The 15,921-nt window shown below is 40.9% G+C and overlaps 1 protein-coding gene and 1 long non-coding RNA gene across 2 annotated transcripts in view; one reads left to right on the forward strand and one right to left on the reverse strand.

Annotated features, from left to right (window-relative positions):
• The window catches only part of LOC128364618 (ras-related protein Rab-14-like), an 8,919-nt gene extending 7,293 nt beyond the window's left edge, over nucleotides 1-1,626 (reverse strand). Inside the window, exons 1-3 of the mRNA XM_053325183.1 lie at nucleotides 1,605-1,626; nucleotides 1,357-1,415; nucleotides 709-762 (exon numbers count right to left, since the gene is read on the reverse strand). Of these exons, the coding sequence (XP_053181158.1) occupies nucleotides 709-762; nucleotides 1,357-1,408 (106 nt within the window). The 5' untranslated portion in view covers nucleotides 1,409-1,415; nucleotides 1,605-1,626. The remainder of the gene's footprint in view (nucleotides 1-708; nucleotides 763-1,356; nucleotides 1,416-1,604) is intronic.
• Nucleotides 1,627-4,343: 2,717 nt separating this feature from the next.
• Nucleotides 4,344-15,910, forward strand: LOC128364631 (uncharacterized). The gene is made up of 3 exons (XR_008321777.1): nucleotides 4,344-4,442; nucleotides 15,147-15,281; nucleotides 15,840-15,910. It is a non-coding gene; the product is annotated as an uncharacterized LOC128364631 (long non-coding RNA).
• Nucleotides 15,911-15,921: the final 11 nt, after the last annotated feature.

Raw genomic sequence — 15,921 nt, forward strand, 5'->3', positions numbered from 1 at the left:
TTTTATGAGGGTCACAGTCACAGACTGTAGAAACTTAGCATGTGATAAGCAGCAGATGTAATGAAGTCCACGCAGCACGCTGGATGTAAACTAATATTAAGCCTATAGCCTATTCATTATAATGTCCATGGACATACATTCAGTTCTTTTGCCTTAATAATGATAAAATAATACACAATAAATGGTCAGATTGGGAACCCATATATGAATAATGTCTCCACGTTGCATTTAGTGTTGCTTGAAATGACCCGAACCCTAACCCTGCCCCCCCCCCCCAACCCCGAACCCCGAACCCCGAACCCCTAACCCCTAACCCAGGGCTCAGCTAGTGTTGCCTTCGTCGATGGATTCCCTGGAAAATTGTCTTCTTCTCCCTCCAGCAGGGTACACTTGCACTCACACTAGCCTAATAATCCGGACTTTAGGGGGCAAACGTGCTTGGGCACGGTACGATTGCCTAGTGCGCCCTAAATGAACAGTGTGTAGTCAGAGTAGTTTTTAGTCACTTTCTAACCAAACATTTGCTGGTTGCAGCGGCTGAAATGTGAAGGTTTGAGGCTTCTGTGTCGTAAATTACAGTAAACTGAATGTGACTGTTGGTTTATGGAGTGACTGAGAGGATGAAGAGAAGAGGAGGATGAGGAGGCAGCACAGAGAAAGTGAAAGAGAGGAAGAGGAGGAGGAAGAGGAGGAGTAGAAGAGACTCACATTTCTTCTCTGTGAACTGGTGCAGCAGACAAGACTTCCCTACTCCCATATCACCTGCAGAGAGAAAACACAGAGACTCAGCCAGCAGCTCTAGTTTGAGGTACTTGTACTTTACTGTAGTATTTCCATGTGATGCTACTTTCTACTCCACTACATTTATTTAACAGCTTTGGAGGGGCCCCACCCCTAGGTTGGGAACCACTGGACTAAACTAGCTAACTGTATATAAAGTATAAAGGAAAGTACTGCATACTACATCACTATAATACTGCAGTACTTTTACTGTAATACTGCATACTACATCACTATAATACTGCAGTACTTTTACTGTAATACTGCAGTACTTTTACTGTAATACTGCATACTACATCACTATAATACTGCAGTACTTTTACTGTAATACTGCAGTACTTTTACTGTAATACTGCATACTACATCACTATAATACTGCAGTACTTTTACTGTAATACTGCATACTACATCACTATAATACTGCAGTACTTTTACTGTAATACTGTATTACTACATCACTATAATACTGCAGTACTTTTACTGTAATACTGTAATACTACATCACTATAATACTGCAGTACTTTTACTATAATACTGTAATACTACATGACTATAATACTGCAGTACTTGACTCACCTATGATGATATATTTAAAGATGTAGGAGTAGTTGTAAGGTGCTGCTGTCATCTTGATTCTGTGAAGAGAGAAACAGACTTTAAATCATTTAACAACAGGAATCAGCTGACTTCCTCCTGATAGCCTTTAGCTTAGCTGCTAACAGGCTAACAGGCTAGCAGGCTAGCAGCTGGAGGCCATAATAAATAAACCCTGATGAAACAGCGACGCAGAGACAGACAGTGTGAGAGGAAGACGGCGGGGTTACCTTCAGTCTGGATGTCTGTCTGCTCGGTAAACGGGAGGTCGGATATTATCTCTGCTAGCTTGTTAGCTTGTTAGCTTTGCTGCTGAGCCGTCACAGAAAGCTTTCTCCTCTTCCGCGATTCTTCTTCTCTGGAGAGAAAAAGAGGAAACACCGCGAGACTCCGAGGAGGACACCGCCACCTAGCGTCCGAGGTGAGGAAGTGTTTAAATAATATACTCTGGAGGATTTCTCAACAACCTAAAATGACTAAACTCTTTTATGGTTCAGTAGTGTGGCTCATAAAATAGTCAGTGTGCAAAACGTGCCAATAAAAGTGGACTGCAGTATCTAAAATATCTCAAATATATAAAAACACCTAAAGAACATAAAGCCACAGATATTACTTCAGCACATTAAACGGTCTGATGGCAGGAAGGACTTTGGATAACTGAGATCTACAGCTCAGAGGAATAAGATGCACCAGTAAGGCATTAATGTAGGTTTATTGTTTTATATTGTTTTATTTATAGTTTAGGGTTAGGGTTATATGTTGTTATTACCTTAATATGTGAAATATGACATTGTTATGTTGCAGTGATTCTCTTCTAAACATCTGAATAAACTATTAACTTATTCTATCTCTTCAGAATAATAACCGGATTCCCTGAAGCACATTTGTTTAAAAGACTTTCAAACCCCTTTCTTCCTTCCTTCCTTCCTTCCTTCCTTCCTTCCTTCCTTCCGTCCTTCCTTCTGTCCTTCCTCCATCTCCCTTTCTTCCTCTCTCCCTCCCTCCCTCTTTCCTTCCTTCCTTCCTTCTTTTCATCCCTCTTTCCTTCCTTCCTTCCTTCCTTCTTTTCATCCCTCCTCCCTTCCTTAATTTCATTCCTTCCTCCCTTCCATCTGTCCTTCCTCCATGCCCCTTTTTTCCTCCTTCCTTCCTTCCTTCCTTCCTTCCTTCATTCATTAATTTCATTCCTTCCTTCCTCCCTTATTTCCTTCCTCCCTCCCTCCTTCTCTCTTCCTTTCCTCCCTCCTTAACATTTCTAGCATCTACTGGGAAGTTATTGAACAAACCTAAAATATAAATATTACTTTTAACACACAAAACTACACAATGAGCACGATGCAGTGAGAGAATAGTAAAGAGTCACATTTTTATGATTTTTTTCATCCTTCTCTCTTTCTTTCCTCCCTTCCTTCTGTCCATGCCCCTTCCTTCCTTCCTTCATTTCATTCCTTCCTTCCTCCCTTCTTTCCTTCCTCCATCCCCCTTTCTCCCTTTCTTCCTTCCTTCCTTCCATCTTTCCTCCCTCCCTCCATCCTTCCTTCATCTCATTCCTTCCTTCCTTCCTTCTTTCCTTCCTCCATCCCGCTTTCTCCCTTTCTCCTTCCTTCCTTCCATCTTTCCTCCCTCCCTCCCTCCATCCTTCCTTCATCTCATTCCTTCCTTCCTCCATCCCCCTTTCTCCTTCCTCCATCCAGTTGAAGAAAAGTTAAGAGTCAGATTTTTATGATTTCTTTCCCCCAGATGAAGTTAACTCCACATGAACCCAAATATAATGAGCAGTAATTACCAACTAACCACTAAACACTTCTCTCTGCTGGTTCTTATCACTCGTGGTAGATTTCACCACCGCGTCTTTAAAAAGGTTCAAAATGAAGCGTGACATACCTGAAAGTTACTCTCCAGGTTTCCAGGAATCAGAAAAGTCTGAAGCCAACGTTCAGAAACACACAAAGATGTCGAGTTCACCAGATACCAGCTCCTTCCTTCCTTCCTTCTGTCCTCCTTTCCTTCTGTCCTTCCTTCCTTCCTCCCTCCTTCTCTCTTTTCTTTCCTTCCGTCCTTGTTTCCTTCCTCAATCCCCCTTTCTTCCTCTCTCACTCCTTCCTTCCTTCCTTCTGTCCTTCCTTCATTCGTTCATTCATTCATTCATTCATTCCTTCCTTCCTTCCTTCTTTCCTTCCTTCCTTCCTTCCTTCCTCTCTCCCTTCCCTCCCTCCTTCCTTCCTTCCTTCCCTCCTTCCTTCTTTCCCTCCCTCCTTCCTTCCTTCTGTCCTTCTTTCCCTCCCTCCTTCCTTCTTTCATTCCTTCCGTCTGTCCTTCCTTCCTTCCTTCATCCTTCCTTCCTTCATTCCTTCCGTCTGTCCTTCCTTCCTTCCTCCATCCCCCTTTCTTCCTCCCTCCCTCCCTCCTTCTCTCTTTTCTTTCCTTCTTTCCTTCCTTCCTTCCTTCTTTCCTTCCTTCTTTCCTTCCTCCCTTCCTTCTGTCCTTATTTCCTTCCTTCCCTCCTTCATTCTTTCCCTCCCTCCTTCCTTCCTCCCTTCCTTCCTTCCTCCCTTCCCTCCTTCCTTCCTTCTTTCCTTCCTCCCTTCCTTCTTAAGCTTCTTAAGAACATGATAGAATATGATGAAGGTGTGAACTACATCAGACATTAAGTTAGCACACATGTGAAGCAGCGAGTCTGATGTTTCTGCTTCCTTCTGTCCTTCTTCCCTCCCTTCCTTCCTTTCCTCCTTCCTTCTTTCCTTCCTCCCTTCCTTCTGTCCTTCTTTCCTTATTCCTGATGTTTCTGCTTCAGCTCTGTGAACATAATGAGCCCGCTGGTCCGGCCTCTCTCTCCTCCCTCGTGTGTTCATGTCACTCGGAGGCCGGACTCGACTGTTTGGAGCTCAAACTTCTTCACAGCAGCTCACTGAGGAGCAGAAACCAGCAGCTCAGCAGCTCAGCAGCTCACCGAGGAGAAAGCAGGAGGAAACAAACCTTTTCTTGTGTTTTGATGTTTTGGACTCGTCTGCAGTTATGAGACTGAAGATCGGCAGGAACTGAGAGAACAGAGATGGACAAACAGAAAGGTACTGTGTTCACTTTATTATGAGTTAAGAAGTCTGCTGTGATAAGTTAAACTCTGAGATCACAGAAGAGAAAGATAGAAAGATAATAGGAATACATGAGTTAAGACCAGGAGATAAAACAATAAGAACAAGTTTATTACTCACAGAAACACACATGTGGGTTTAGAGCACATGTGTTTATTTCACATCAGATATGATTTCAAGATATTTCAGATCTGGGAAAACATGTTACTTGTGATAAACTCAAATACAGACCATAGTTTTTATAGTTTTTAAATTTTCTTTAGTTTTTCAGTTTCTTTTTTATTTCAGTTTAGTTTTAGTGAGTCCATCAAGTGATTTAGCAGTTTCAGTTTAGTTGAGAGAGAGAGAGACAGCGAGAGACAGAGAGGTAGAGAGAGAGAGAGAGAGAGAGAGAGACAGCGAGAGACAGAGAGGTAGAGAGAGAGAGAGAGAGACAGACCGGTAGATTAGTGATGAATGCGATGGAGTCACATACAGACACGAGCAGTTTTATTACATATGAAACGTGTTCACATGTAAAAACATTGTATGAATGTGTTTTTTTAATTTCAGAGCTGAGTGTGGAAGAAATCCACACTCAGCTCTGAAATATTTATACTTAATACTGTATCATGTCATTAACTCAATATTAACACTATGCCATTATAATGTTACAACTGATACCATAAAATCATAAACCTCCTAAAACCATCTAAAACCTTCTCAGAGAAACAGCAGAATATTTAAATCAATCAAATCTGAAACCAAACTTGTTGATGTCATACATTCTTCTGTTATCTGTTATTCTAATGAAGCGTTATCAACCAGGCAAAGTGGGAAACTATCAACATCTGGTTTGAAGACTTTAATATCTGTATTAAACTCATTTGTTTTATCTAACTGCAAATCTTGTAAGGCTGCAACCAACTTTTATTTTCTTTAATAATCCAACTGATTGTTTAGTGTAGATCATTTTATGAATCTTCTGGAAGCACGAGTGAACATATTGACGACTTTCCTCCAAGAAAAAGACACAATAAAAAGAAGGACAGACGGAAAGAAAGAAGGAAGGAGGAAGGAAAGAAGGAAGGAGGGAAGGAAAGAAGGACAGAAGGAAGGAAGGAAGGAAGGGAGGAAGGAAGGAAGGAAGGAAGGAAGGAGGGAGGGAAGGGAGGCAGGAAGCAAGGAAAGAAGGACAGAAGGAAGGGAGGAAGGAAGGAAGGAGGGAGGGAAGAGAGGGAGGGAGGAAGGAAGGAAGGAGGGAAGGAAGGAAAGAAGGAAGGAGGGAAGAAAAGAAGGACAGAAGGAAGGGAGGATCATTTTATGAATCTTCTGGAAGCATGAGTGAACATATTGAAGACTTTCCTGGAGTGACCCAAACCAGCATCTTTACGTAAACCCACCCAGACCGTAACCACAGCCATGGCCGGATGTACCATACAGGCAATCTGTGGAAGTGTCTGGGGACCGTTGAGCAGAAAGGGGCCCCCGACAACGAGCCCCGACAACGAGCTCCACAGGAAAACAACACAAGACTGGACCCGGTCTCTTGATGGTGGTCATTATAGTCCCAGTACGTCTGTGGTGTTTGAAGGTTTATCCAATCAGAATAAAGCAAAAGCTGTCGTATTGGTCAATTCGATGGCTGGGCAAGTGATGATTGGTCACAATGTACTTTGGATATCAATCAATCTTTCTTTCTATAGCGCCAAATCACAACAAAGTCATCTCAAGGCTCTTTCCACATAGAGCAGGTTCTAAACCGAACTCTTCAGGTTTTAACTTTAAAGAGACCCAACATTCCCACATGAGCAACAGTGAAGAGAAAAAACTCCCTTTTAACAGGAAGAACCCTCAGAACCAGACTCAGGGTGGGAGAACATCTGCCTCGACCGGTTGGAGTAGAGAGGAGGGAGAGGAAGGATAGAGGAGAGAGGGGAAGAGAAGGAGAGAGAGGAAGGAGAGGAGAGAGGAAGGAGAGGAGAGAGAGAGAGGAGGAGGAGAGAGAAGCACATTGAAGGTGAGAGAGGAAGGAAAGGAGAGAGGAAGGAGAGGAGGAGAGAGGAAGGAGAGGAGAGAGAGAGAGAGGAAGGAGAGGAGAGAAGAAGAGGAGAGAGAGAGAGAGGAGAGAGAGAGAGAGGAGAGAGGAAGGAAGGAGAGGAGAGAAGAAGAGGAGAGAGAGAGAGAGGAGAGAGAGAGAGAGGAGAGAGGAAGGAAGGAGAGGAGAGGAGAGAGAGAGAGAGGAGAGAGGAAGGAGAGGAGAGAGAAGCACATTGAAGGTCCGGGACTGGAATCTGTCATCCGGACGTCTCCAGGCCCAGATTACCTGTGAGACCAGAAAGCACAGACAACTCCGGGGAAGAAGTTTAGCTTATTGATGCATTAATAGAACATGAATGTCAATGGATATAGATGGATGGATAGAGAGAGAGAGGGAGGAGGAGAGAGGATAGATGGATGGATAGAGAGAGAGAGAGAGGAGGAGAGAGGATAGGTGGAATGAACGAGTGTGTGTGAAAAATGATCATCTAGTGGAAAATGGACGGCGCCAGTGTTAACCGAAAGCCCACCAAAATAAATGTCCTGAGAATAAGTAGCTCTCAATTTACCAGTTGATCTAAGTCCCAACCCTCACCTGTGGTCCCAACCCTCCCAACCCTCACCTGTGGTCAGCAGCTTTGGGTAGAGACTGAAAGAATGAGGTTATAGACACAAGCAGTCGAAAGGAGTTTGGGTTTCTTTTTAGATTTTGTTGACATAGGCGCCTTTATTTAACAGTAGACCAACAGGAAACATGGTAGTGAGGGGATGGGGGTGACATGCAGCAAAGGACCTCCGATCGGGATTCGAACCACAGTCGGCTGCATATATGGCATGCACTTTAACCACTCAACCACCTGCGCGCCTGGAGTTTGGGTTTCTGAGCTCAGCCTTACAGATATGGTCAGTAGTTCAGACATCTGGTCCTCTGCATCAAAAGGAACCAGTTAAGGTGATTTGGGCACCTGGTCAGGATCCAACTGGAGGGATTACATATCTCTGCTGATCTGGGAACAGCTTGGGATACCCCAGGAGGAGAGGATGAGCGATGCTGGAGAGAAGGAGGTTTGGGTTTCACTGCTCAGCCTGATGCCACCGAGACCTGGTTCCAGATAAGAGGCAGAAAATGGATGTATGGAAACAGGTATCTTCAGAGCCGAGGGACGTACGACTGCAGCCTTAACCACAGCGCTGTCACATCATAAAAACATCTTTATTGTTTAACAGTGATGATGTCATCCTGCTGATAGAGCCGCCAGTCACATGACCAGACCACGTATCTGCTCGTGCCATTCAGGTGACTGCTTTCATTCGTCCAACAGTCACAAAGATGTTGAGTTTACGATCGTTAAAAAGAAAAAAGACTAGGTGCCAATTAGTTCAGAGTGGAGTCAATAACAAACGCTTGCCTGGTGGAGGAGGTTGGTGGGTTAGTGAGAGTAAATGTAGAGTCTGAAAAGGTCATGGAGAGCAGGATGAAGACCTTTTATGACAGTGTGGAGGTTTGTTAGTTGCTGTGTGTGTGTGGATGTGTGTAGATGTGTGTGGAGTCTTTATCACTCTGATGGTATGTTAACTAGAGCAGCACAACAACCGGAAACACTCGTCTGTCCTTCTCCGTCATCCTTCCTCCATCTCCTCCTCCTCCTCCTCCTCCTCCTCATCATCATGATCTTCACTTCCTCCTCCTGCCGCCCTCCAGAGACTCAGGCTAATAGACTGTTTACATTCAGTGTATAAAATCTCCACTCTGACAATTTTAACATTTTTGTGACATTACACCACTCTGTCTACCCACAGCCAGGCAGCTTTATCACTCTGTGTTTACTTAAAGGAGAATTCTGCTTTATTATAACTTTGGTTCAAGTTAACAGCTGGAAGCAGTCAGATGAACACACAGGTTAATAAAACAGAAATGTCCTTTAATATGCAGTTAACTTCTGTTTAGTCACTTTATCGTCAATAACTACACAAGATATTAACTAAACTAGAGATTAGATAAAGGTTAGCACGGATAACTAAGCACAAGTACTCCAATCGTTCAGGAAACATCAAAGATTAGAGGAAAAGTCCAAAAACTGTGTATAAAGTAAAGTACTACATACTACATCACTATAATACTGCAGTACTTTTACTGTAATACTGCATACTACATCACTATAATACTGTAGTACTTTTACTGTAATACTGCATACTACATCACTATAATACTGCAGTACTTTTACTGTAATACTGCATACTACATCACTATAATACTGTAGTACTTTTACTGTAATACTGCATACTACATCACTATAATACTGCAGTACTTTTACTGTAATACTGCATACTACATCACTCATAATACTGTAGTACTTTTACTGTAATACTGCATACTACATCACTATAATACTGCAGTACTTTTACTGTAATACTGCATACTACATCACTATAATACTGCAGTACTTTTACTGTAATACTGCATACTACATCACTATAATACTGCAGTACTTTTACTGTAATACTGCAGACTACATCACTATAATACTGCAGTACTTTTACTATAATACTGCATACTACATCACTCATAATTGAACTTGTACTTAAATAAAGGATGTGAGAACTTCTTCGTCCTCTGCTGGTTGGTTAAACACCTGAAGTTGAGTCAGTTTGAGGAAGAGCTGCTCAGTAATGTAAATGTTCTGCTCTCCTATATTTACCAACCAGAGGATGAAAGAGAAAGCTGCTCCACACCCAGCAACACACACACAGGTTCGGCTTCCTATAGTTGTGAGGACCTTTACACCAACCACAACTACCACAACTATCACAACTACAGTCCTGACTCCTAATCCCTTAAACCTACACTGAACCTAAAGTCTGAACCCTCAACCAGTCCTGATGTCCTCAACATTTTCTCTCTTCCAAGATCTAAAATTAGTCCTCACAAAGATAGATATACATGTACGCACACATACACTCAGAGTTGGGGAGGTATGGACGAATCCTAGCTAATTGGAGGGTTTGGCTTTTATGGTAAAGAAGCTTTAATCACTAAAACACTTTCAACTTTTTCTAGACGTTGCGGGAGCAGGACGGTCTTTTCTCTTCCTCTCTCTCTCTCCACTCGCTTTTATCAGCATGAACTTCAACAATGAGCATATCTTCATTGTTTTTAAAGGTATTGAGGAGATTTTGTAATATTTATCATTTATGTATTATTAGAATATGAATCCACATGTATTCATTCACACCTACACATGCATCATTTTAATGCTGTTGAGGTAGAGCTGATGTTGTCTACATTGACCTGCTGAAGCTAGAATAGTTTTTACTGGAGAAAAACTGTTAAAATCTGTAAATCCAGAGCAGGCGGCGATGTTTAGTCAGTGGAAGGTAAAAGAGTTCAGATTTAATAGTTTAAGTTTCTGTTGCTGTTGATGTTGTAATTGGTGATTATTGTGTTGGTGGTTCTGTCTGCAAGTCAAATGGACGTCATTTACTGTGTGGTGTGTGTGTTTGTGTGTGTTTGTGTGTGTGTGTGTGTGTGTTTGTGTTTGTGTGTGTGTTCTGTGGCATCAAAGCCAGAGACAGGAAGTAATGTTGATGTCCAGATAAGCAGCGTTCAGCAACACAAACTCCTTTTCTTTAATTCTCCGTCAGTTCGGCAGCAAGTCTGGTCTGTGTGTGTGTGTGTGTGTGTGTGTGTCTGTGTGTGTGTGTGTGTGTGTGTGTGTGTGTGAGAGAGAGAGAGAGAGAGAGAGACCATGTTGGAAAGTAGAATATTCAAATTAATATAGAGGAAAACCAAGAAAAGCTGAAATTTATCACATTTGAACAGCTGGAGCTTTCAAATATTTGGCGTTTTTGCTTGAAACAAAAAAAAGACTTCACGACTTGGCGATTAAAGTTAATTTGATCAACTAATAGATTAATTGTTGCAGCTCTAACTGTCTTTGTGTGTGAGGCAATGGTGGAAAGTAATTCAATACATTTACTCAAGTACTGTAAGTACTAGTAGTTTTGAGGTACTCGTACTTTAGCCTACTGTAGTATTTCCATTTAATGCTACTTGATATTTCCACTCTACTCCGTGTCAGAGGGAAATACTGTACTTTCTAATCCACTATATTTATTTGGCAGCTTTAGTTAGACAGCTCATGATACTTGGAGTATAATGGGGTAGTTTTACATTGCTGTATTGGTACTGTTGTTTTTAAGGATTGGCCTGGTCTCCTTATATCTGAGTTTCGTCTCAGCAGATGGAGTCTTACTGTTGTTGTGATGTAGTCGTGTAGCTGTGGGTGTCGGAGCTATGTGCCGCTCTGTTTAAAACAGCAGCGGTCTGATAAGTAGAGCTGCAGGATCCTTAAAATCAGCAGAGAGGAGTTAATCAGAAACATTTAACCTTCACCTCCCACTGAGCTCCGAGTGTGAATGGACTCACTCTGTCTCTCTGAATGGAGCTCCACAACAATCACTGTCTGTTTTCAGGCTTTTTTTCTGCATTTTTTACATTTCGCCCTCCCTCCAATGATAATTCAGACTGTTTTGAGAGCAGTTCAGCGTAACCTTTCACACTGATTCACTTCAGTTCAGCTCCAAACAACAAGCGCCATTAACAGAAAACAGACATTTTGATTGTATTTAAGTAAACAGAACTTCTATCAGTCGTTCCTTCTCTATGATTCATGTTTGCTGTCATCATTATTATTACCCTATCATTATATAAGTGAGGGGGTTTTTAAGCAGTATTTCACAACTAGCCATGGTTTATTGTGATATAATCCAATTGTGTAAACATATTGTGAAAATATACAATATACCACCACCAAATATTACAATATAGAATTTAGTCAAGTTTTATTTATAAAGCACATTTAAAAACAAGCTCAGTTGAACCAAAGTGCTGCACAGTTATTAAAATACAATATAATCACACTCAATATAATAATAAATAAAAACAATAAAGGAGTAGTAAGAGCTCAATTTAAAAACTAAAATAATTAGAATAAAAACAAATAAAAAAGTTTAAAAAATAAATAAAAAGTAGGAAGCCAAGGATTCTCACCTAGCTGGGACTGAACGCCAAGGAAAAACGATAAAAGATAAATTATGGGAGTCATTCACTAGAAAGGAGTTCACAGCTGCCAGTGTGCTTGAGATGAAAACTGCTAATGTTCAAGTTAGTCAGCGAGAGTTTATTTATTCACATCAATTTGAACATTTCAACATTAATTGTGCACCGATGGAAAAACTGTCCAACATCACTGGAGTCATATTGTAAAGTGTTAGACCTACTAATGAATCAATCAAACAACACATTAATGTATTTATTTATTTAGAAAGAGTGATGAGTGACAAATTTAGCGTCTCCATTATTTTTTTATTTTTTTATTGGCTCCCATCTGCGTAATGATGGTTATTTATTCATATAATCAGCAATAGGTGGCAGTATCGACTTCAGGTTTAAGTTATTGGCGGTCTCAATCACAGAAGTCATTAATGTTTTCAAACTAAATGGCTGAGGACGTTCTAGGCTTCTTTTAGGTGGTTCTAGGGGTCATTGAGGGGGTCATTTGTTAAGTGGTCCTGAAGGATGATGGTTCTATTTCTCCTTTAGAAGATTCTTTGGGGCCCTTTAAGATGTTCTGGGGGTCATTGAGGTGGTCTTAGAGTTTTCTGGTGGATTTGATAAAAGGTCTGGTGAGCGGTTCTAGAGAGAGATGGTCCCGTAGAAGGTTCTAGAGACAGTTTAGGTCAAATGCATCTTAGAGTGTTTCTAGTAGTCATTGAGGAGGTCTTGAACATGTTATGGTTGTTCTGGTGAGCGGTCCTTGTTGCCGGGTTCTAGTGATTCAGTAGGAGGTTCTAGGGATCATTTAGGAGGTCTTACAGTTTTGGGTTTAGGTGTCTCTGGTGAGGTGTCTTCTAGGATGGTCTAGGGTTCCTTTAGGTCGGGCATGTCCAAACTATTCCATGAAGGGCCGTGTGCCTGCAACAACTATCTGAAGCCTGAGGTCAGCTGATTATAGGGGTCAGGTCTGGTTTCTCCTGCAGCCACATGGGCCTTTGTGGGATGGTTTGGACATCGCTGCTTTAGGTGGTTCAAGGGGTTCTATAAGTGATTATACAGACATTACAAAAATAAACATGCCAACTAGGCATGGGATGATAACCGTGTTCAAGGTATACCGCGATTTGAAAAAGCCACGATAACTGAAACCACCAAATGTTCTGTCATACCGTTCCTGAGGTATGAGCTGTTTTTTGTCTGGTCAAAGACAGAAAGTGCTGGTCCTTCCTTTCCTTCCTCCCTTCCTTCTTTCCTTTCCTTCCTTCTTCCTCCCTCCCATCCTTCCTTCTTTTCTTTCGTCCTTCCTTTTCTTCCGTCCTTCCTCCCTTCCTTTTCTTCCTCCTTCCCTCCCTCCCCTCCTTCCTTCCTTCCGTCCTTCCTTCTTTTCTTCCTTCCTTCCTTCCCTCCTTGACTCGAGGACAACAGGAGGATGAGCTTAATCTCTGTTTAGGAAAAGGAAGTGACCCTCACTTTTCTGTCTGGTCAAAGACAGGAAGTGCTGGTCAGAAATCCCTCAGGTGGTGCAGCTGCAGTGTAGAGTATCACGACCCCTCACACTGTCATTACAGATTCAGGTTAAATTAACATGTCTGTCTTTATTTTTCTTCCTTTTAGGAACATTTTAGAGCTGGAATCACAATACTGCCATACCGTGAAACCGTGATATTTTTTCTTATGGTTATCATACCGCCAGAATCTCATACCGGCCCATGCCTGATGCCAACACTCTTTAGTAGACAAACTATTAAACATATCTTTGTATTCTGACATCTCTCGTTTCTTATTAGCCAACATATCAACTGACTTCCTGTTTCCTCAGTTTTTGTACTTGGCATCAGCTTTTTTTTTTAAGGTGATGTAACAGCAGACACACACACAGTCGTTATCCGGTGTTAAACATTAGCAGCATCCAGCAGCTTATCAGTGTGTGAAGGTCAGAACATCTCAACATTAGTGATGAGAAACTTTTCCTGAATAGTTCAGTGTTTAGGTATTTTTACTCACTTATTAACAGCACCAATAACTGGTCTCAACTCAACTGGTCTCTTATAACTAGACTGCATTGCAACATTTAAGTCTTGGTATTTTATAGACGCAGTAGTCATCTGTTGCTGAATATAATTTCCTGTATTGACTCAGAAGTGTGGTTTTCCCATTAATGTCAATCCAGTCAGTTTCAGCACAGCGCCATCTAGTGGACATTAGAAGAACTTTGGTAAAACTGAAGTTGCTGCTGCTGATTCATAAAACATTTCTCAAACAAAACACCAGAGCTTAATTTAAGGTCCCAATCACACAGCCAGATTTAAACCTAAGTGTAATCCAACCACATGATAAAGTCCCTTAAAGCCAAAACAGAGTCAGTATTCATTCAGAAGGAAGACGGACAACGGCTTCATTCATAACACGAACACAGAACGACTTCACAACAGTTTTCATGTCTTGTCACAAACTAAAGTCTGTCCATCTCTTCCCTGTGAAACTAAAGGGAAAATAGATAAAAACAGAACGAAGATTAGATTTCACACACACACACTCACACACACACACACACACTCTCTCTCTCTGTTAGCAATGTAGCATGTAAACATAAATGTTACATGATGTATTTTAACATGTGAACTGTTGTTAGCATGTTAGCTTGTTAGCATGTTGACAAACTGCTGTGATAAATACATAAACACATACAAAATGTTAATATACTGAGATGCTGGATACTAATTGTTTGCTACCAAGTCAGTAAGTTAATAGTTAATAATTAATAGTCAGTGTAATGTGTATGCTAACTTGCTAACTATGTGCATTAGGACCAGATATATAGCCTGCATATATTAACAGAAATAACAGCAATATTAAAGTAATTCATGACATGAAATACAAGATATTAAACATACATTACACCATATCAACTAATATGTTTCTCATGAAGTCTGGCACTATTTGGATTATAAATGTATGTGGTATGTTAGCACTCAGACACGCTGTGATAAATAAACATCCAGTAGTTACTGTAACATGCTAACCTTCTCACAATACTCATGATGCTAACAAGCTATAAATAATGTTAATATGTCTGCATGCTAAGATGATTTATGCTACATGTAAGCTAGCATGCCAGTAATATGCATAAGTTGTTTTCTTGGTAGAACCATTGAGAGCAGTTTAATCCAACAGTTAAACATTAAAGACGTAAAGGAAGAGTCCGACAGTCTGTGTGTGTAAACAGAGATGATGATAGTGACAGAGTGACTCATCGCTCGGCTTCACATTCAAACAAATAGTTCAACGATGACTCCAGACTCTGAGATTGAGATAAAGTCTTTTCTGCTCGTTTGTGATTTCTGTTTGTTCACTTCATGACATACGAGGAGAAAACTGTGAGGAGTAAAAGATCAGAGGTGGAACAAGAACTCAGATCCTTTACTCACATACTAGTACCAATACAGCAATGTAAAAATACTCTATTATAAGTAAAAGTCAGTAAAAGTACTGCAGTATTATAGTGATGTAGTATGCAGTATTACAGTAAAAGTACTGCAGTATTATAGTGATGTAGTATGCAGTATTACAGGTCAGCTGTTATTAATGTGTCCTTGTGTCTCCAGTGCTCGCCAAGCTGATCTGGGACCTGCAGTCCTTCCTGTCTGTTCTGGACTCAGAGAACCTGAGCTACATCGCTCAGGCTCAGAAGAAATCCATCTCAGAGCTGCTGTCCAAGCTGCAGACACAAGACACTCCTGGTAATATATAATATTATATATCCGTGATAATACTGCAGCTAACACACATCTGTTACTGTCTAGTGCTGCTAACACCGCTAACACCAGAGCTAGAAGAAGTACATACATCTGGTACTGGGTTAAAGTAACAGAAGATTATTATTATATTTTTTTTATATTTTTTTATTATTATTATTTGATCTTTTCACATAATATAAAGTAAAAGTAGAAGAATAAATAGGAGGAGAGTGAAAGAGAAAGATCAGTGGACTAGTTAGTTTCATTACTGCAAAATGTTTTATCATGAAGAAGTTAGAAAAGGCATGTATACGCATATTCATGAACACACACACACACATATAATCATACACTTCTGTGGCTACACACACACACAACAGTATGCCTGCCCACACATACACAGAAATAAGAAAACACAGGAATAAAGGAGTATGGTTGTACAATGGTAGACATTTATAAATATATAATATAAAAATATAAATATCTGAACTCATCTGGAGATAAAGATGTTTATTCGGAGCACTGACGGATGTTTGTTTCTCACCTGTGTTTGTTTGTTAGCGGTGGAAGATGCGGAGTACATGCTCATGAGCTGCCTGTCATCGTCTCCAGGAAACGAGCTGACAGACATACCCGGCTCAGG

This window comes from Scomber japonicus, chromosome 9 (assembly GCF_027409825.1).
Source record: "Scomber japonicus isolate fScoJap1 chromosome 9, fScoJap1.pri, whole genome shotgun sequence".
In the NCBI taxonomy this organism is placed as follows: Eukaryota; Metazoa; Chordata; class Actinopteri; order Scombriformes; family Scombridae; genus Scomber; species Scomber japonicus.